This window comes from Taeniopygia guttata, chromosome 9 (assembly GCF_048771995.1).
Source record: "Taeniopygia guttata chromosome 9, bTaeGut7.mat, whole genome shotgun sequence".
NCBI lineage: Eukaryota > Metazoa > Chordata > Aves > Passeriformes > Estrildidae > Taeniopygia > Taeniopygia guttata.
This window is the reverse complement of record NC_133034.1, coordinates 14,204,888-14,224,140: the sequence shown is the minus strand read 5'-3', so window position 1 is coordinate 14,224,140 and position 19,253 is coordinate 14,204,888. Positions and strand designations below refer to the sequence as shown.

General features: G+C 58.1%; 3 protein-coding genes across 5 annotated transcripts; all 3 read right to left on the bottom strand.

Annotated features, from left to right (window-relative positions):
* Nucleotides 1–723: 723 nt before the first annotated feature.
* On the bottom strand, nt 724–7,114 carry LOC116808714 (uncharacterized). Its single transcript, XM_041718201.2, has 2 exons — nt 5,256–7,114; nt 724–3,807 (listed from the first exon to the last, which is right to left on the bottom strand). The coding sequence occupies exons 1-2, from the start codon at nt 5,294–5,296 to the stop codon at nt 1,275–1,277; spliced, it is 2,574 nt and encodes an 857-aa protein (XP_041574135.2). The 5' UTR covers nt 5,297–7,114; the 3' UTR covers nt 724–1,274.
* A 98-nt stretch (nt 7,115–7,212) lies between these two features.
* Nucleotides 7,213–10,985, bottom strand: LOC116808697 (uncharacterized). The gene is made up of 2 exons (XM_032750015.3): nt 9,922–10,985; nt 7,213–9,030 (listed from the first exon to the last, which is right to left on the bottom strand). Exons 1-2 carry the CDS (start codon nt 9,931–9,933, stop codon nt 7,411–7,413), a joined length of 1,632 nt encoding a protein of 543 aa, XP_032605906.3. The 5' UTR covers nt 9,934–10,985; the 3' UTR covers nt 7,213–7,410.
* A 90-nt stretch (nt 10,986–11,075) lies between these two features.
* LOC101234091 (uncharacterized) lies at nt 11,076–18,269 on the bottom strand. Of its 3 annotated transcripts, none has more exons than XM_072933344.1 (3): nt 16,634–18,267; nt 15,919–15,963; nt 11,076–14,336 (listed from the first exon to the last, which is right to left on the bottom strand). In XM_072933344.1, exon 3 carries the CDS (start codon nt 14,329–14,331, stop codon nt 12,586–12,588), a length of 1,746 nt encoding a protein of 581 aa, XP_072789445.1. In that variant the 5' UTR covers nt 14,332–14,336; nt 15,919–15,963; nt 16,634–18,267; the 3' UTR covers nt 11,076–12,585. The 3 variants fall into 3 exon arrangements, with proteins under 3 accessions (XP_072789445.1, XP_032605904.3, XP_072789446.1); XM_032750013.3 differs by having other exon boundaries at nt 16,643–18,266; XM_072933345.1 differs by lacking the exon at nt 15,919–15,963 and having other exon boundaries at nt 16,643–18,269.
* Between the last annotated feature and the right edge of the window lie 984 nt (nt 18,270–19,253).

The window sequence follows — 19,253 nt, the reverse complement described above, 5'->3', positions numbered from 1 at the left end:
TAGCCCCTATGCCACACAATCGGGGAAGGACACCCGAAGCCAGGACAAGATGGAGCAGGCGCCAGCAGCAATGGCAAGGAGCTGAAGACAGACACCTGCACCCCTGTAGAAACTGTGATCAAATCTGGGAGCAGCTTACCTTGCACAGGGCAAGATCAATACTGAACCTAGAGAAAAAAAAAGGTATATAGAGACCCAAATCAAGGGAACCACCCCCATATTAATCAGCTCAAATTCTCCTGAAAGAAAGCTTCCCAGAAAAGGTTTCAACACTTTCTGTGATGGCAGAAACCACAGAGGAACAGCTACTTTTGTTTAAGCTTGGCACTTCCTTAGGCCTGGCAGGAGCCCATGACTGCAGGGGTGAAGGCTCTCATCAACCCCTCCTGCCAAGTTTCCCAAGAGACTTGCTCCCATCCTGCAGCCAGGGCTCAGCACCAGGTGAGGTTATGGTAAAGAAGCACATGGCCAGCCATGCTGAAACATCAGTCTTCCAGAGGGACTGGGCAGGCAGCACCACAAAGGGGTTTTGGAGGACATGAGATTTAAGAGTGAGAAGAAAAGCTTGTCTATTGTCTCACAGTGCCACTGCCTGTGGATGGTCAGCCCTGGTCCTACCCCAGCGCTGACTGGGGGCCCCACGCTCCAGCAAGCAACAGGAATCCCCCACAGCAGGTCACTGCAAGAAAATCCCAGGATGAAAACAGTCTTCTCACCAGCCCATCAGACATGCAGAGGAAGCTTTAATATCAGGGAAGAGGAAAGGGAGAAGGGGAAGAGGTCTGAGTGTGACGTTGGTACAGTGACTGACACATCCTGTAACGTGGCACAGGGAAGAAGACGGGCTGCAGGGCAGGAAGCCTTGTGCTATCTCTCTCCAAGGACGGCACGCACCTTGCAGGGATGGGAGGAGATCCGGGAAGGGGCCCCTGACCCCCCTGACCCCCCTGACCCCCCTGACCCCCTGACCCTCCATGGCTCCTGGCCGGGGCCGTGTGCGCGGCGCGGCGGGTCCGGCCGGCGGATGCGGAGCGCTGCCTGTGTCGGGATGCCATCTAGTGTCCCTCGGCAGAAGGGCCGTCAGGCGGGGACGCCGCGCTCCCAGCATCGCCAGGATCCCAAAACAGGGGTTTTGGGCTGCTGCCAGCCCCTACCCCGGGATCGGTCTGGGTGCCGGGACCCGGTGGCAGGGACAGCGCACCGGCGGCCAGCACGGCTGCAGACCCCAAGGGAGGAGAGCTGGCACCACCCAGGTCATGCAGGGGCAGCAAAGCTCAAGGTGGTGCCAGGGCTGGCTCGGGGGTCCCCGGAGCGGCCAGAGCCTGAAGGCTCAGCAGCCTCACAGGCGGGCCGGGGTGGTGGCGGGTGTCCTGGTGAAGAAGGAAGGCGACCAGCAGTGTGCAGGCTGCCTGCAGTGCCAGCACAGCCAGCCCCAAGGCCAGGGACACCTGGCACTGCCATGGGCTGGTCCACGGGGCAGGAGTCTGCTGGGGAGCACTGGGGGTGGGCTGGGACAAGGCAAAGGTGGTGGAATAGCCCCATTCCCTGCCTGGTGCAGGAGCATGATGTGCTGGTGAATGTGAGGCCAGTGGGACTGTGCCCAGAGCAGCAGTCCTGGGGAATGGCCAGAGGGCCATGGAGGAGGCTGAGACAAGGGGGGGTGTGGGTGCTCCCTGTGGGATGGTGGCTGGCCTCTCCCTGGGCACTGAGAGAGCAGGAGGCTCTTGTCTGGTGGTGGCTGCCAGTGAGCTTGTTGGCACCCGTGTGGTGGCAGAAGCTGGAGTGGGTGGCACAGGTTCTGGGTGGGTGGCCCCAGGAGACTGTAGCCTTACGATGGCTGAGGATGAAACAGCTGATGATGGGGTGGTGATGGAAGCCTTGGGCATCTCAGCTGATGATGATGGTGTGGCAGTGGGGGCCTTTGGCAGCACGGTTGGTGATGAGGTGGTAATGGAGGTGTCTGGCAGCACAGCTGATGATGAGGTGCTGATGAAGGCTTTTGGTAGCACAGCTGGTGATGGTGTGGTGATGAAGGACCTGGGCACAGTGGTTGGCGATGGAGAAGTGGTGGAGGTTTCTGGCAGCACAGCTGGTGATGGGGTGGTGATGAAGGACTTCATCACACTGTTTGTTGATGGTGTGGTGGTGGAGGTCTTGGGCTTATTGGTTGTTGATGGGCTGGTGCTGAAGGCCTTCTGCAGCACAGCTGGTGGTGGGATGGTGACAAAGACCTCAGATGGCTTGGCTGGTGGAAGAGTGGTGAAGGCAGCCTCCATTGGCATGGTTGGCATCACAGCAGAGGTGACCACAGGTGAAACAGTGGTTGGCAGTGTCCTGATGGGAAAGGATGCCAGTGACAGCATGGATGGTGCTGCTGTGGACACGGCTCCACGTGACAGGAAAGTTGACGTCCTTTGTGACGGTGTGGAGTTAAATGGCAGAGTGCCTGGGCAAATCAGGTGTTCATCCCTCAGCAGTGTTACTGCCTGCCCTGCCAGGTGGGGTGGGCTCTTGCAGGAGACTTGGGAGGACAATTTGACCTTCTCCTGGTTGCCCAGTATCCAGCGGTGCAGGTAGCAGAGGTTGCAGTCACATCTCCATGGGTTACCACTCAGATACACTGAGCTGAGCTTCTCCAGAGGGTCTAGGAGCCCTTGGGGAACACTCTCCAGCTGGTTCTTTCGAAGGTTGAGTGTTTTCAGATTTGGGAGAGAAGCAAAGACCTCTTCATCCAGAGCAAAGAGCTGATTTGTGTCCAGCTGGAGGTCCAAGAGCTTGCTGAGCCCAGTGAAGACCCCTCTTGGCAGGGCTGATAGCTGGTTGTGGGACAAGATGATTTTGCCAAGGGATGTGAGGTTGACAAAGATGCCCTCTGGAAGTGTGGCCAAACTGTTCCTGCCCAGATCCAGCTCCCGCAAGTGTGGCATGGTGTCAAAAAGGCAGCAGGGGAGCTCCATAATGTGGTTTGAGCCCAGAGTCAGCAGCTTCAGCTTGTTTAAACCAAAAAAGCCCTGAGGTGGGAGAACCCTGATGAGGTTGTTGTCCAAGAGGAGTTTCTCCAGGTGAGGCAGGCTCCTCAGAAGCATGGGTGGCAGTGCCCTGAGCCTGTTGCTCTGGAGGCTGAGCTCCAGCAGCTCCAGCTGACTGTCTAGCAGTCCCTCTGGGAGGTCCTGCAGCTCATTCTCATACAGCCGGAGGACTTGAAGCTGAGTGAGTTTGCTAAAGGCATTCACAGGAAGAGTTGTGATCCTGTTTCTAGACAGGTCCAAAAAAGTTAGATTGACAAGAGAATCAAAAATGCCTTCTGGAAGAGAAGAGATTGCATTGATGTGCAGAGAGAGCTCTCCCAGACTTTCCAGCCCATCAAACAGGCCTTTGGGGATGGATCTGAGCTGACTGTCTCTCAGCTCCAGCCTCTGTAAACTTCGGAGGTTTTGGAAAGTGCCCACAGATAGTTTTTCTAATGAGGCACCAGAGATGTCCAAGTCCCTCAACTTGTCCAAATTATCAAAGGCTCCAGGTTCAACAGTCTTGATCTTGTTGCCAATGAACAAAATCTTGATCAGGTTAGGCATGTACCTGAAGGCACCTTTACTTATAGAAGTGATGCTGGTTTGCACAAAGATCATCTCAGAAACAAAGGGCTTTGCAATCTTTGGGATCTCTTTGACATCATTTTTTGTCCCTCTGTAGACCTCCTGGTAGTCTTTGGGCTTTTCATATGGATCTTCACCCAGGATTTGATCTTGGCATTTATGGGGATTGAAGGAGAGGAGGAAAAGGAAAAGGAAATGCTGGTACATTGTCCTGGAAAAAAAGTTTCAAAAATCAGTTATGAAGAACAAGAAATCCCTGTCCACAGCTCATGAACTGTGGTGTCACACTGTTGTTCAGCTCTCAGGACTCTTCTATTCACATACCATGACTCATTTAATCAGAAAGAGAGACTGGACAAGCAAACATATACTGCATTTGCACGAGTTCACTGCTGGTACCAAGGGATGGAGAGGGAAAGCATGCCAGCAAGATGCTCCAGGAAGACAAGGGCTGGACACTCTGTTCTCTGGCCCTTCCTCTCACGTGTTTGAACTGTAGGCTCAGTCTGCCTGGGTGAAGAGGGCAAAGTGCTGCTGCCCATTAGTGCTGCCCCAGTGGGTCCAGTTAGTCAGCAGGGCAACAGCCCATTCATGCAACAACAGAAGCAGTCAGTCCTGCACTTGCTAATGAGGGATCAGCAAGGCTCCCAGGAGCCAGCCAAGAGGACCTTGTGTGCTTAGAATTTCCACACTGTGCTGGGTATACTTGCTATTTCATTGCTGCTTCTCTCAGTTGAGGGGCCTGATTTAAAACATGGTTTCTAAGCACCTCTTTTTCAGAATTCTTGCTAATTGTACTATATTTTTGTTTTGGTCATGCAGCTCTGACTGACAGAAATAGTTAACCTGTGAACAGCAACCAAGCTTTAAAGCAAGGTTCATTAAAACCTTGGAATGTCCACAGATGAACTATTTAACACTTAAGATTTGGGGCCCTGACCTTGCAGGTATGAAGTGAAATCACTGATGCACACCTACTAGTAGAGTCCACTTCTTCCATGGAAACATTTGGAAACACTCAGCTGACACATTAACTGGGGTTTAACTGCCATGAGCACCTCACTGGGACCATGTTTCCAACTTTTAAATCACAGCCCTGGGTGGGAGCAGGTAAAAGAGGTATGAGTTTCTTCTTGGGTGACCATCAAATCTGGCCATGCAAAAAAACTTATTCTGGAAGGGTAAATCTGCTATGGAAAGTTATTTTTAAAAGAATGTCGAGGCATCAGCAAATATTGGAGATGAAAACCACTGGGTTTGAAGAGAAATGCATGGGAGGGGACATTGGTTGTGCAGCTGCCCCCCAGGGCTCCCAGGGCAGAAGCCACTGCTGATCCCTGCCCATCCTCTCCCCAGGTGGAAGAGCTGGGGCTGAGGCTGTAGAAGTGTCTGCTTCACTTCTGCTGCAGGGGCAGTGCAGTGGGTGAAATGTGGAAACATGAGTGTATGGGGATGAAAAGAGTTTTGAAACCCCTAAAACCCTTTAAAAACCCTCACTTGTCCCCCACTCCAGCCAGGCAGAGTCATGGAGAGATGGCCCCAGCTCATGGCACTGAAGCCTTCCCTGCTCCTTGCTGCAGGGAAACAACCAACAGCCCTCCACACCGCCCCTCCCAGCACATTTTAAAGAGCAAAAAAGAAGCATTTTGCACCACTTACTTGGCTGAGCACTTGCAAGCGAGTTCAGCCACCGGAGCCATGCCGTGCTAGGAGTGAGGACACCGGATGGGGGTCTCATCACCTGGCCAGCTCTTTATCCATGTCCCAGGCATGGGCTCAGTTTCACGTGAGGTCAGGACACAAGTCTGTGTGGGGAGATAAGGGACAGCCAGGGAGCCAGCAGAGGAGCTGTGCCCCCGGTGCAGGAGGCCACGGCAGAAACCCCTTGGAGGGGACGCAGTCACGTACTCCCCAGGCGTTATCTGCTGGCACCACTTGACTCGTCACATCCAGGGAAAGCTGAAGATCTCCAGACCAGCCTGTTTGCAGGCAGTGATCTCTGTGATCCCATATCTCCAGCAGGGTAACTCACTAGTTTCACAAACACCACCCCCATCGACACAACAGACGGCTGTTTAATTCCTCAGGATTTACCTTATGTAGCTAAAAATGCGGTTCTGAAGCCTTTCTTAATGCTTATAAACAATGAAACATTTGTGGCTCAACAGATACAACACCACCCGGGCTCTGTGCTCAGCCCCACAGCTCCACACCTTGCTGACCCTATGGTTGTGTGCTGCACCCCAGTGCGAACCAAAACCCTGCCATGGTGATTCCAGAGCCCCTGGCTAGTGCAGGGCATCCTGTGGGATGCTCATTTTGAGGCAAAGACAAACTGACAGGATATGTGTTACTTCCCAACGGGTGACTGCACTGATTACATTTAAACTTCTTCCATTTTCATCTGCTCCTGTAAAAGCTCAACTTCTGCTTGCTGGGTTTCATTGCACGTTTCTTGGCAAATTTAAAAACAAACTACTGCACATTTTCCACAGCCTTACCCCTTCCCGACGTCAGCATCCTATGTGTCCGTGTCCCACCGGCGCTCCCCCGGCTCTGCCGCCCGCCGAGCCCGGTCCGACGGCCACGAGATGGTGCCGCAGCACCGCCGTGCACGGACAGACCGACACGGGACACTCGGACACTCGGGGACGCTCAGGGACACCCACAGACACTCGCGGGACAGACAGACACGGGACACTCGGACACTCGGGGACGCTCAGGGACACCCACAGACACTCGCAGGACAGACAGCCACGCACGGCCAGGCCCAGGCTGACACGCACAGGGACTTGACACAGGTCACAGACACAGGGACACTCTGACATGAACACACACAGACCTGTGCACTTACAGCCCCAGGTGTGCAGCCACGCTCGCCCTCCCAGGGGAGCACACGCCTTACCTGTCCCCCCCAAGGTGGGCAGCACTGCTGGAGCTTTGTGCCTCATCTCCACAGGTCACAGAATCAGAATCCCAGGATGGGAGAGGTTGGAAGGGACCAGTGGAAGTCATCTAGTGCAACTTCCCAGCTGAAGTAGGGTTCTCTGGGTATCCATGGCTCTGTTCAGATGGCTTTTGAGTATATTCAGAGAAGGAGACTACAACCTCGCTGGGCAGCCTGTTCCACTCACTCTCACAGCAAAGTTCTTCCTCTCATTTATGTGGAACTTGCCACTTTCCATTTTCAGGCTCAGGGCTGCAGACCAAGCCCTGACACAGTAGGGGTGGGACCTGCCTGTGCACACCTGTGCTGGAGCTCACCCTGCAGCCAAGCAGCTCATGGCCCTTGCTGGGCAACCAGCAGCACTCCCCCACACCTCCCTTGGACAACACAAATCCGTGTCCTCAGGCTTTGCCAGGCTGCAGCTGGGCCTCTCTTGTCTCTGCAGTGCCAAGGGAAGGTGGCTGCAGCAGGCAGACACGAGCACACCATGAGAGTGCCAGAGTGGCACCTACTCACCACCAGGCACCCGCACTATGCCCCGCCATGCACAGCTCCTGACAAGACCCCAAAGTACCACACTGACCTTCACTGCCTCTCCCAGACACACAGACAGTGGTGTGGGGAACAGAACGATTCCTCTCTCTGCCATGGGAACTAGTAGCACAGAAATAATAGATACATTTTAATTATATTTGAAATACACAGGAAACACATAGCTGAGAGGATAAATACCACCAGGCCAACTGCTGCAGAGGGCTCGGTGACAGCTGGGGACCATAGCAGCGGTAGCAGAGCCAGACGGAGAGCTGTTTGTTTCCCAGGCTGGTTCAGAGGTTGCCAGAGCAGAAGCAAACGCCTGCCCAAGCCTCAGGGCACCAGGGGCAGAGCCGGGGATGTGGCGTCGCTGCCGCTGTGTGCTGTGACAAGGACACTGAGCTGCAGCGTGCCACAGCGGGAGCGCAGCACCCAGGCACGCCGGTACCCCGAGCCCTGCCCGTGCCCGGGCGGCGGGAGGCGAAGGCTGAGCTGCTGGCAGGCTGTGGCATTGCAGGCCACGCTCACGGTGCCCTCGGCGTCGGTGTAGGTGCACTGACCCGGAGCATCAGTGTCCCAGCCTTCCTCTGGGGGGACACCGTGCGCCCCTGGGCATTCCAGCTGCCCGCGGGAGACCTCCAGCAGGGACTGGCCCTGGAGAGCAGCCGGATTGGCACAGAAGGCTTGGTTGTGGATGAGAGGCTCAGCAAAGCTCTGGAGCCAGCGCAGGAGGTAGGAGAGGTGGCAGTCACAGCCCCAGGGGTTGTCAGCCAGCCCCACACGCACCAGTTCGTCGTTGGCATCGAAGAGCCCCGGGGGCAGGCGGGCCAGGCGGTTGTGGTCCAGCAGCAGGACGGTGAGGAGGGGCAGCCCAGCCAGCAGCCTCGCCGGCAGTCTGGAGAGGTTGTTGTGGCTCAGCTGTAGCTCTGTCAGCCCTGCCAGCCCCTGGAAAACCCCGGTGGGCAGGTGATCTATGGCATTGTGTGAGAGCTCCAGGGTTTCCAGCACTGACAGGTTAGCAAAGAGCTCCCGGGGCAGTGTCTCCAGCTGGTTGCGAGCCAGCGAGAGGTGGAGGAGGCCAGGGGTGCCAGTGAACAGGATGGCAGGCACAGAGGCCAGGTTGTTGCCCTCCAGGCTGAGGACAGTGAGGTTGAGGAGACCTGTGAAGATGTCAGGGGCCAGGCTGCCCAGGGCATTGTGCTGCAGCTGCAGCCGCCGCAGCGCCCCCAGCCCGGAGAAGATGCCGGGGGGCAGCTCCTCCAGCCGGTTGCCATCCAGGCGCAGCTCAGTCAGCTGGCCAAGCGCCCTGAAAGCACCTGGAGGCACCCGTGCCAGCAGGTTGTCACTGAGCTTGAGGACACGAAGGGCGACAAGTGGGGCCAGCAGCCCTTCTGGCAGCTCAGCCAGAGCATTCTGTGAGAGGTCCAGGGCTTGGAGCCTCCGCAGTGGGCGGAAGATGCCTGGGGGCAGTGCCTCAATCCTGTTCCCTGACAAGCTGAGGACCTGCAGGCGGCAAGAGGCAGTGAAGAGCCCCGGCTGCAGGGTGCGGATGGTGTTGGCACTGAGGGAGAGCTTGCTGAGGCTGGCCAACCCTGCCAGCATCCCGAGGCTGACAGCTGGCAAGGGGTTGCCTGACACCTCCAGCTCAGTGAGGCTGGGCAGCCCCTGAAAGGCACCAGGCTCCAGCTCCTGGATGTTGTTATTGATGAAGACCAGCTTGGTGAGCGTGGTGCTGGAGCCCAGGTCCCCGCTGTGGATGCTGCCCAGGTCTGTTCCCACGAAGAAGAGGTGGGTGGCACTTCCTGGCAGGCCCTCGGGGATCTCCCGCATCCTCTCGTTCGAGCAGAAGACTTTGGAGGTGTCATAGCACTGGCAGGTAGGGGGGCAGGATGGGGACAATGCCCCCACCAGCAGGGACCCCAGCCCCAGCAACACGCAGATCACCAGCCTGCACTGGAGAAGGAACCAAGCCTTAGCCCGTGCACCCACAGGCAGGCACTGCTGGGCAAAGGGCTTCTGCAGCCAGAAATGCAGCAGGATCTAAATCGACCTCTGAGACACCACCAGCATAGGCAGCTGCCCAGCCATGGGGCATCCCTCCAGCCCCTGCTGCCAGCACCTCCCCAGCACTCCCCTTGCAAGAACTGTGAGCACTTCCCTCCCAGATGTCTCCCCAGGGTTTTTACTCTGTGCCCCAGCCCACCCTGTGACAACTGAGGTGATGCCACCCTCACCAAAGGTGGCGAGCAGCCACATCCTGCAGAGCAGCAGCTGAGGTGGGACCTGTGGGGGTCTGTGGAAGTCTTGGGGGAAACCTATACCCTCATCAGATGTCTCCACAGGCACAAAGCCAGGTTCTAGGGAGGAGAATATGTGAAACGCAGGGTTGTGCTGCGCACACTGGGTGATGGGGACAACCCTGCAGGGCTGCTCGGAGCTCAGCGCCAATAGCTGTGGGCTGCACCACTTGTATTTCTAATTGCCTGTCGGGTACTTCTTTTCCACAAGGAACCAGAGCAGCATCAACCTGCTGCAGGGCTATTCAGCCTGACCAAACGCCTATTCCCAGTGCACAGAAACACTTTTTGAGGCAGTAGCCCCCAGCCCTCTGCCAGTCCCTCCCTAGCTGGGATACATGCCAGTGCAGCCTCGTGATGGGGGATATTGCCCACCCCAGAGCAATGCCCACCTACAGTGGAGCTCTCCTGGACTTATTCCGGCACTTGAGAGCAGCACTGGGCTTGGCATTTCCTTTTCTCCATCTCGCTGTGTTCACCAGAGCCAACAGAGGCTCCCACCCACCCCAGGGCCCCAAACTACCCAAGCAGCGTGGGCACCACTTACCAAGTGTGGCATCACGGGGACGGTCACCGAACCTGTGGCAGACTTGCAGGATGCTGCTTGCTGAGATGGGACAGTGTTTTCTGGGCGGATGGGAGGCCAGGGACTGGCTGTTCCTGCTGGGGCGGAGCTGCCCCTCGCTGCTTATCAGCAACAACAACCCATGTCCTTGGAGCACTTTGAAAAATAACCCGGCCTCGGAGGGACTCGAGGGGAGGCCAGAGGCAGCTGCCTGTGAGCATCCTGGCAAGGAAGTGGGGTTCTGGCCCCGGACATCCACTGCTGCAGGGATGGTGGCAGGGTGCTGCCCTCAGAGGTGGCTCCAGTCCCACACCAAGGTCAGCATACTTGCTTCCAGAAGCCCCCTAAGAGAGCCCCAGAACTTCATTACATCTCACTGGGAAATGGTGCTCAGAATATCTCTGCCATGAGAGAAGCAACCAGGTGCAGCTTAGCAAGGCAGATGAAGGTTGTACATGAGGTTAGAGGTTTTTTCCAACCTTATGATTCTTTGGGGAGGGGACCGCTGTGGGACCATCATGGTGGTCACCAGGGGTTTTGCATCCCAGCCAGCAGTGGGATGGTGAGGGATCCATGGATCAGCTGAATTCTCTAGGAGTTTCAACCTGCCTAGAGGAGCAGCACACACTGCCATAAAAGCTGCATTGCAAGGGCCTGTGCTGGCATGGGCTGGGCTGGCAGCAGCCATGGAGACACCCCCAGGGACAGGAGGAGAGATGCACTCAGTCAGTCTCATGAGCAGATGGTGACACATAGAAAAAGACAGCTGACACAATCCAGAGGCAGCCAGCTCTGAAGGGAGCCAAGCAAGCTCCCCACCACCCCAGCAGTGCAGTGTGCAGGAGACAGTCAGTGTCTCCATTGAGAAGCTTGCTGAGGTCTCATCTCACTCTCCAAAAACCCACCCACTGCTCTTGTATGGCTTAGCCCTCCTTGGTCCTTCATCCCAGGCTGGCATCCAGGGACCAGCAAGGCCTCTGCAAACACAGCCCACTAACCCTCTCCCAGCCTTACCAGCTCGTACAGGCTTTTCCTCAATGCTGTAAAAATCTCTGAGGAGTGGAAATCAAGTGCAGCCCCTGTCCCTGCTGGGCCATTCCCGTGCTTCCCACCATAAAGGAGTGAATAAACAGCTCTTGGCACTCGGAGTGGACAGTGGCACTTTAATGAGAAGGTCACACATCAGCACCCAACAGCCCCGTGACACAGTCATGAGTCTCCTGTTGCCATGCAGGACTCTGCCCAGAGGGGTGACCCATCACATGCACCAGCTTGCATGGTGGAGCTGCTTGCACCAGCACTGGCTGCTGAGGTGTGTGGACACCAAACACGCACCTTGTCCCACAGCAGCAGTCCTCAGGCAGGCTGGTGCCACTGCAGCACGCATGGAGGGGAGCTCAATCCCCCCATGGCATGCTACAGCTGGAGAAGGCAGCTGGATGCAGGGGGGATGGTGTGGCACCCATTTGCAAACTGCAGAGCAGCCAGCACTCTGTGCTGCCAGCATCCCCCTGGCCAAGGGCTGCCACCCAGCAGGGGCACTGGGCACACACAGGAGGGCACTCAAGGGCATAAGAAGAGGATGAAGAAGCTTTGTCAAGCAGAGCAGGACCGGGTTGCTCACTAGTTTGTGGAGGGTGTTAAGGAAATGAGGACCAGGAATGGGGTGCAGCAGAGGCAGCCCCAACATGCTCCAGCAGTCCAGGAGCACAAGAGCTTCTCCCAGCCCCTGCAGAACCTTCACACCCATTGTCCCACTCCTCTGCCCTCACAGTGCAAGCCCCTGGCACCCTGTGGGGCTGAGGCAGGGCGCTGCAGGCAGGGCCACAGCCACAGCAGGGTCAGCAGGGAGGGCTGGGGCGCTGCTCCTGCCCATCCCTGATGCCAGCACACTGTCCCCTGGCTCTCCTGGCTGGAGGTGCACGAGGGAAGCAGGCAGATGCTGGGAGCAGGAGAGGGTGCTGGCTGTGCATTGGCCTGCCCTGCCAGCAGGCAGGGAGGGCAACTGGGATGCAGCTGAGACACTCAGGGTGTGCCAGCCTGGCAGCAACGCAGCCCCACGGGGAGCCCTGCCCAGGCACAGTGAGTGACGGAGCAGCAGAGGCCGTGCAGCTCCCCCGGGGCGAAGGTGCTCTCCTGGCTCCTGGCCCAGCACGATGGCTCACACTGCCTGCCCAGGCAGGGCCAAGGGGGAGGCATGGAGGGGCCAGAAGGTGGGGAAGGGGGGCTGGGCAGGGGTGAGGGCAGCAGGCAGCGTGAGGGCAGCAGCACTGCAAGGAATGAGGTGAGGTGAAGGATGGAGAAGTCCTGTTATTTGGGGTAAAGCACCATCATGGCCAGGCTGTGGCTCCTGGCTCGAGGGGTCCCTCTCTGCATCCCACACCTCAGCTGCTGGACCCGGGCAGGGAATGAGCACAGGCTGCACTGGAGGCAGGAAGGGCTGGGGATAGTGGGCAGCCATGGGAGGTCACTTGGTGGGAGGGCCCTGCTGGAGAGCAGGGGCAGGGCAAAGCAGAGCAAGACAGTGGTACACACAGCACACACGGTGATGTTGTCCCATCCCAGTCAGCAAGGGCAGCTGATGCAGAGCCACTGTCATGTCCTTTGACCCCACAAGCAGCTCTGCCCTCAGGGTCTGCCAGATACTCAGGCTTCATTCGGAGCCTTCATCCTCATGAGCACAACGTGGCTCTTCTTCCTACAGCCATAGACCACCAGTGCCACCAGAGCAGCCAGCAGGGCCACACACACCAGCACGATGACTGCTACCACCACGCCACTCTGCAGGCGTGTCAGCCCCCACTGCCCCCTCTCTTCTTCCTCCTTCTTCTCCTCCTCATCCTCCTGTGGGGAGGCTGGCAGCCCTGTGGGGGGCTCCATTGAGGCATCTTCTGCTGCTGAGGCATCATCTGATGCTGCCTCAGAGGTGTCAGCAGGGAGCAGGGTGCTGGGATGAGGAGCAGCAGTGGGGGCCTGGGGGTCGAGGAGCTGATCCTGTGTCAGCCCGGCAATGGGGATGCCCTGCAGGGCGGGAGGCTGGGCACACAGCGGGGGGATCTCACCCACCTTGTGAGGGTTCTCCTCCAGCCAGCCCTGCAGGGGCAGGATGCCCTTGTCACAGCACCAGGAGTTGTTGTGCAGCCTCACCTCTCGCAGGGCAGTCAGCGGGGAGAAGACGCCAGCGGGCAGGAACTCCAGGGCATTGGAGTGCAGCTGCAGGTGCCGCAGCCCAGGGGTGGCCTTGAAGAGGCCCCGTGGCAGTGCCTGCAGCTGGTTATGGTGCAGAGAGATGTTCTGCAGCTTGGGCATCCCCTCCAGTGCCCGGGCATCCAGGCGGCGCAGGGCATTGGAGTGCAGCGACAGCTCCAGCAGCTCCCCCAAGCCCTGGAATGTTCCCGGTGCCACCGACCGCAGCCGGTTCTTGCTGAGAACCAGGAGCTGCAGCTGGGTGAGGTTGCTGAAGACGGCAGTGGGGAGGGTGGAGAGCTCATTCTCATAAAGCCAGAGCTCCTGTAGGTTGGGCATGGGCCCAAAGGCACTGGGGGAGATGTCCCGCAGGCGGTTGACGTGCAGGGTGATCTTGGCGAGAGCGTGCAGGGGCAGGAAGACGCCGCTCGGCAGAGTGGTGAGGAAGTTGTTGGACAGGTAGAGCTTCTGCAGGTTGGTGTTGTGCACAAAGAGCTCCGGGGACAGCGTCTCCAGCTGGTTCTGGTGCAGCCCCAGCTCCTGCAGCTCTGGCAGCCCATCAAAGGTGCCCACCGGGATGTGCCTGAGCCGGTTCTCGTAGAGCCTCAGCACCTGCAGCCGTGCCAGCCGCTCGAAGGCCCGGGGCGGCAGGCGGTCGATGTTGTTCCTGGCCAGGTTGAGCTTGGTGAGGCTGGTCAGCTGGTCAAACACCCCCTCCTGCAGCTCCTTCAGGTTGTTCCCGTGCAGCTGCAGCTCCTTGAGGTTGCTCAGATGGGCGAAGTGGGAAGGCTCGACCTGGAGGATCTGGTTGCTGGAGAGGAGCAGAGACTCCAGCTTGTCCAGAGGCTCAAAGACCTGCACAGGGAGCTCCTGCAGCTTGTTGCTGGCCAGGCTGAGGTAGCGCAGGTCGGGCAGGTTCTGGAAGGCCCCTGGGCTGATGCGTGACAGGATGTTCTTCTCGACGCGCAGCCCGATCAGCAGGGAGGCGTTGCCAAAGGCGGCGTCGCCCAGCTCGGCGATGCGCGTGTTGATGATCTGCAGGGTCATGGCGTTGGCAGGGATGGGGCTGGGCACCGTGGTGATGTCGGCACCAAAGCACTCCACCTGGGCACTGCGGACACACTGGCACTGCTCTGGGCACTGGCTACTGGCCAGCTGGATGCCCACCAGCAGCAGCAGCCATGGCTGCCAGCCTCCCTGCTCCATTGGGCCTGCACAAAAACAAAGGAGAGGGGTTCAACCCCTGCAATTTCCCAGCTCCCAGAGCCACTGCAAGGGGTGGGTGCTTCTTTGCCCCTGGAAAAGGCCCACAAGGCTGTGGCCATACTGCCTTCAGCATGGCAACAAGGCAGAAAAGGGCAGACAAGGGAGGCTTGGGGCAGGCAAGGTTTGACTCAGCCCAGGCAGGAGCTCAGAGCAAGACAGAGTTTGAAGCCACAATGCCTGGCTGCCGTACCACAGCTATTAGTGGCATGCCTGGCGTCCCAGCTCTCTTGGCTCCTCTGGCAGCCGGGAGTGTGGTTTCCTGTTTTACAGAGTGTGGTGACCTGCTACCAGCAGCGCTGGCCTGCCGGCACCACCAAAGAGCCCAGACCTTCACCAGAGCTGGCTCGTGGCACCTGCAGTGGGTTCCAGCATTGCCCCAGCACCCCCAGCACCCTCTGAGCTCTGAGCTCCTCTTCCAAAGCCAAGAGCTGTGCCTAGGGATGCTTCAGCCCCAGTCCTGCAGGAGCCTGGGTCAACAGGACCCTTGCCAGCTCCCCATCACAGGCTGGGTACAGGCTGGCCCTGTGTTCCCCCATTCCCAGCGAGGTCTCAGCCTGGCCTTTTTTTGCCATGAGTGGGGTGTCTGCTGTGGGCATGTGTATGCAGGCTGGTGTCAAGGGTGGTGCCCAGCAGAGCTCTCCATTACCCCACGAGCACAGATACCACGGACACCTTCTCCTCTCTCCTCTGGCCTGTGAGCTTCCTCCCTCCCTAGATTAAAGCAGCAGCCTTGTGCCAGGCTGGCATGGAGCAGCTCCCCATTAACAGCTTCATGTGGCACAAGGGACGAGAAAACCTGCAGCTCCTGCTCTGAGCACAGCTCAGCCAGACAGGCAACTCAGGCAGCACAGGGGTCTGGTCACCGTGCCCCAGCTGGCACCCAGGGTATTGGGGCACAGCCCCTGCCCTCTTCCCTGCCCTCCCCACAGGGAACACTCTTGCTCTCAGGGAGGGAGGGAGGAACCCTCCCTCCACAAGCCAGCGTGGTTTGTGTTTCTCATATGGAAACAATCTGCATCCAAGAACAGCTATGTTTATAGCAAGATATTTATAAACTTCCCCAAAAGCTCAGCACATCAAAAGCCCTGCTCATGTCCCTCCCTGGTAAGGCAGCAGTGAGAGCACCCACACTGGATCAACCTTCAGGAAAGGCAGCTGAAAACAGCTGATATCTCTTTTTCTTCTAGGGATAAAAAACTTACAGACTAAGAGGCTGAACATTGTCTGCTGCTCAGCCCCTCAGCATCTCATTGCTCCCAACATCAGCCCCCCCAAAACATTACTTTGCCCCCTTTAATTTTCTCTCTTGATCATTGTCTGGGATACATCGCCTATGTAACTCTTTCAGCTCCCACAGCATCGAAGTTTCAGAGGTTTTCAGAGAACCCTTGCAAGATAAACATCTCCATCAAATAAAAAGGTGCTGAATGTGCAGATCCCATCACTCCACCACCAACCCTCAGAGCTGCCCTGGGAGTCCCTGGAATCCATGTCCACTCAGAGGGGCAACAGGAGAAGGAGACTTACCCGAGTGTCCTGCAGCCACGAGCACCGAGTGAGCACAGCTCCGTGCTGGCAAGAGAGCAGAGTGTGGTTCATTCTTCCCCTCCCAGTATATAACCCGTCCAAATCAATGAATCAGCACAGGGGCAGTGGCGGGGTTAGGGAAAGCGCTGGAGCAGAGCTGCTTCCAACTCCTGTTTCCTCAGCAGAGCAAGCATTTCAGGGATGAGTTTTGGGTTTCCCCCTCCTGAACCCCAGTGCTCTTGTAAGCAGACAAGCAGAGGGCCCTGTGAACATGCTGCTCATGTCAGCCAGTGCCCAGGCAGTGGCTTGTCCCTCGGAGCACCCCTAGTCCCCAGTGGGACACAGCCACTGACCCATGGGGGCAGACAAGCAAAGCCAGACCCCTAGGCACAACCCTGTCCTTCCCTGGCGCGAGTTCACACCAGGGCTGCTCCATGGCACTTCCTTGGCACAGGCACAGCTCTTGTTTCCCTGTCTATGGCTCCTGTAAGTGCCAGGACCTCTGGCTGTGCCCCAGCCCAGGGCCACCAGTGCAGGCAGACCCCTGGCACACTGACCCTGCCCAGGTCACAGCTCTCATCCCCCCCACAGCCACAGACGCTAAGGGGGCACAAACCCATGAGCACCCACTGAGGGCTCTGTCCTATGGCCACCACAAGCAGCACTGCCAGGAAGGGAGAACTGTGGTCCCATCACCCAGCCCAGGTCTCCCCACCTTGCCCACCTCCTCCGGGCAGTCCCAGTCCAGCAGCTACCGGGAACGGATGTTCGGGAGGAAGCAGCTAAGGACACTCAGCCTTACGCAGCCCCTTGGGGCTTCCTGGAGAGCCACTGCAGCCCTTGCTAAGCACGGGGCAGCTGGAACTTCCCTGCCTGCCTCTCATCCGTCCCACCCCTCCGCCGGTTGCAGCAGCCTCTGCTCAGGCTCCAGTGGCACCGAGGAGCTGCTCAGGATGGGAACAGCATGGGGCTGCTGCCGGAGAAGGGGGAGGAAGTGTGTCATGCTGGGAGGGCTGGGAGCGTGCAGGGCAGTGGAAGGGACAGCTGCCCTGCTCAGAGAGGGGGCCAGAGCAGGACAAACAGCAAACTGCAGGGATGGAGAGCAGAGTTCCCAGACAGTCTCAAAGGAAGGAGACAGGGATCGTGGGAATGTGGTAGGGAGTGGGACCTCAGCTGGAGGCCACGGCCACCATGATGTCACATCACATGGGAGGCCCATCTGCCATAGCACACGCTGGATGTGGATCCCTATGACTGGAAAGTGAGTGTGGAGGCTGAAACTACCCCTGGCCATGCTTCCTGCCTGCTATGGGGCAAAACCCAGGCATTGGGGCACAGAATGGGCATTTTGAAAACACCACCCATCATGTACTCTAGTTCACACTCTAGTGACACAGCAGTTTCCCAGAACCACATTTCCCAAAACAATTCCCCACTTCTGGGACAGCAGTGTAACTGGAGGTCAGGCACTGGGCAGGTCTGGCATGCGAGCAGGGCTCTCACAGCTTTATCGTGGCTCTGTCTGCCCACTGCCAGTGCTGCTGGGCTTCTGCCTACTCTGACTCATCCAGAGGCTCACGGCTTTTCAGCAAGGCAACACAGAAACCAAACCTCAGCACTTCCGATAAACCACTGCCCCAAGTCCAGCTCCTCAGAGGAGTGGGGGACTCGCCTCCTTCCAAGCAGTGCTGCCGCAGGGCAGACCGGGATGCAGTGATGGGCATCTCAAACACCCTGCCCCAGCAGAGTTGGGGGGTGGTCATCAGATTATGGTCCCTACCACCATGCAAAGATTCCGAGCAGTCCAGGTAACAGCCCTGACAAAAACCCTCCTGCCTCTACCCAGGCCTCAGGAAACTGCCTCTGGCTTCCGGCCGGAAAAGATGATTGTTTTCAAGACATCGCTAAAAATAAAGCAGGGCTGAGTAACAGATGGCACACGCTGAGCTACTTCAGCAGCCACTCCCAGAGGTGAGCACATGGAAGGTTGCCCCAGGCTACTTACAAGGGAGAGGAACAGAGGCTGTGAGAGCACCCTCACCCTGCTTGGGACAGCAGCCCGTACCCACCCCGCACATCTGGAGGGGAGAGGCAGCTTCTGAGACAGCCCATGGCTGTGACTGAGGGTGAGATTAGCATTTTGCAGGGAGAGGCCATTCCACATAGCCAGGAACTCACACGGAGCTGGATGGAGTGGGTCTCATGCTGCTGGAAAGCCCCAGGTTCAGCATTGCCTGAACCTTTCCCACCTCCAGCTGCACCAACCAGAGGCCCCCCTGACCAAGCCCTGGACAGTGTGGAACCACTGTTGTATCCCTGCACCTTCAAGGTGCCACAGAACAGCAGCGTCTTATTGCTGGAGCTGTCTGCCTTGCTACAGGACAGCAGGACAGTCCCGTGTATGTCTGTCCCTGCTGGCACATCTCCAGCACATCCCCACGGCCAGGGTGGCGGATGCAGCAAAGCTGAGTGGCTCTGAATCACCGAGGGACTCAAGACTGCTTGGAAAAATTCATGTAATCGCTAAAATTAGCAGCTTGTGGGCTTGGCTGGGAGAGCACATTGTTCATCTGCCAAGCAGCTGAGCGTGCTCACCCACGCCGTGCAGACGCAGCTCCCCCCTCAGCCCCTGCTCCTGCACACCTCCAGCCGTGCCCGAGCTGGCACCTGGGCAGGGTGGGCCCTGCCCATGGCTGCTGTTCCCTCAGCGCAGTGCTGGGACCCCCCCAGTTACTCTGTGCTGCTGCAAAGTGCCCACCCTGCTTGAACCCCCCACCCTGGTGGCCCCTGGTGCACGCAGAGACCAGCTGGTCGCAGGCACCAGGCCAAGCACTGCTGAAGTGGAGGAGCAGGGTGGAGGGCTGGGCTAGGGGCCGCAGAGGGAATCCTCCCCGTGTTCCAGCACAGCCAACACCCCTGGGCCTGAGCCCTGCAGCAGGACCCACAGGTTCACACCACAGCGGAGGGGTGAAGGAAGGGGCATTAATCCCTCAGGGAGTGCTGCTGGGGTGCTCCACCCTCAGAGAAGCAGCAGCAGCCCCTGCCTCACCACAGGCCCACCCTAATCCTTTGAGGAGCCAAATGAAAGAGTTCCTCCATAGGGCCAGTGATCCAGCCATAGCGACATTTCCCTCCCTGCTTGCGGAATGCAGGGCCAGGGCTGCCTCACTGCTCATGCCATCATCTGTCCCAAGGGAAGGGGATATGCCCTGCCTTCCCTGGGAAAGTGCTTTTGCAAAGTGGGAACCCGGGGGGAGCAGCAGCAGCTTTGGTCCATCGAGGACGGTCAGCAGGGATGGTCATCGGGCTGAACCTCCGTCCAGGCAGCAGCCCCA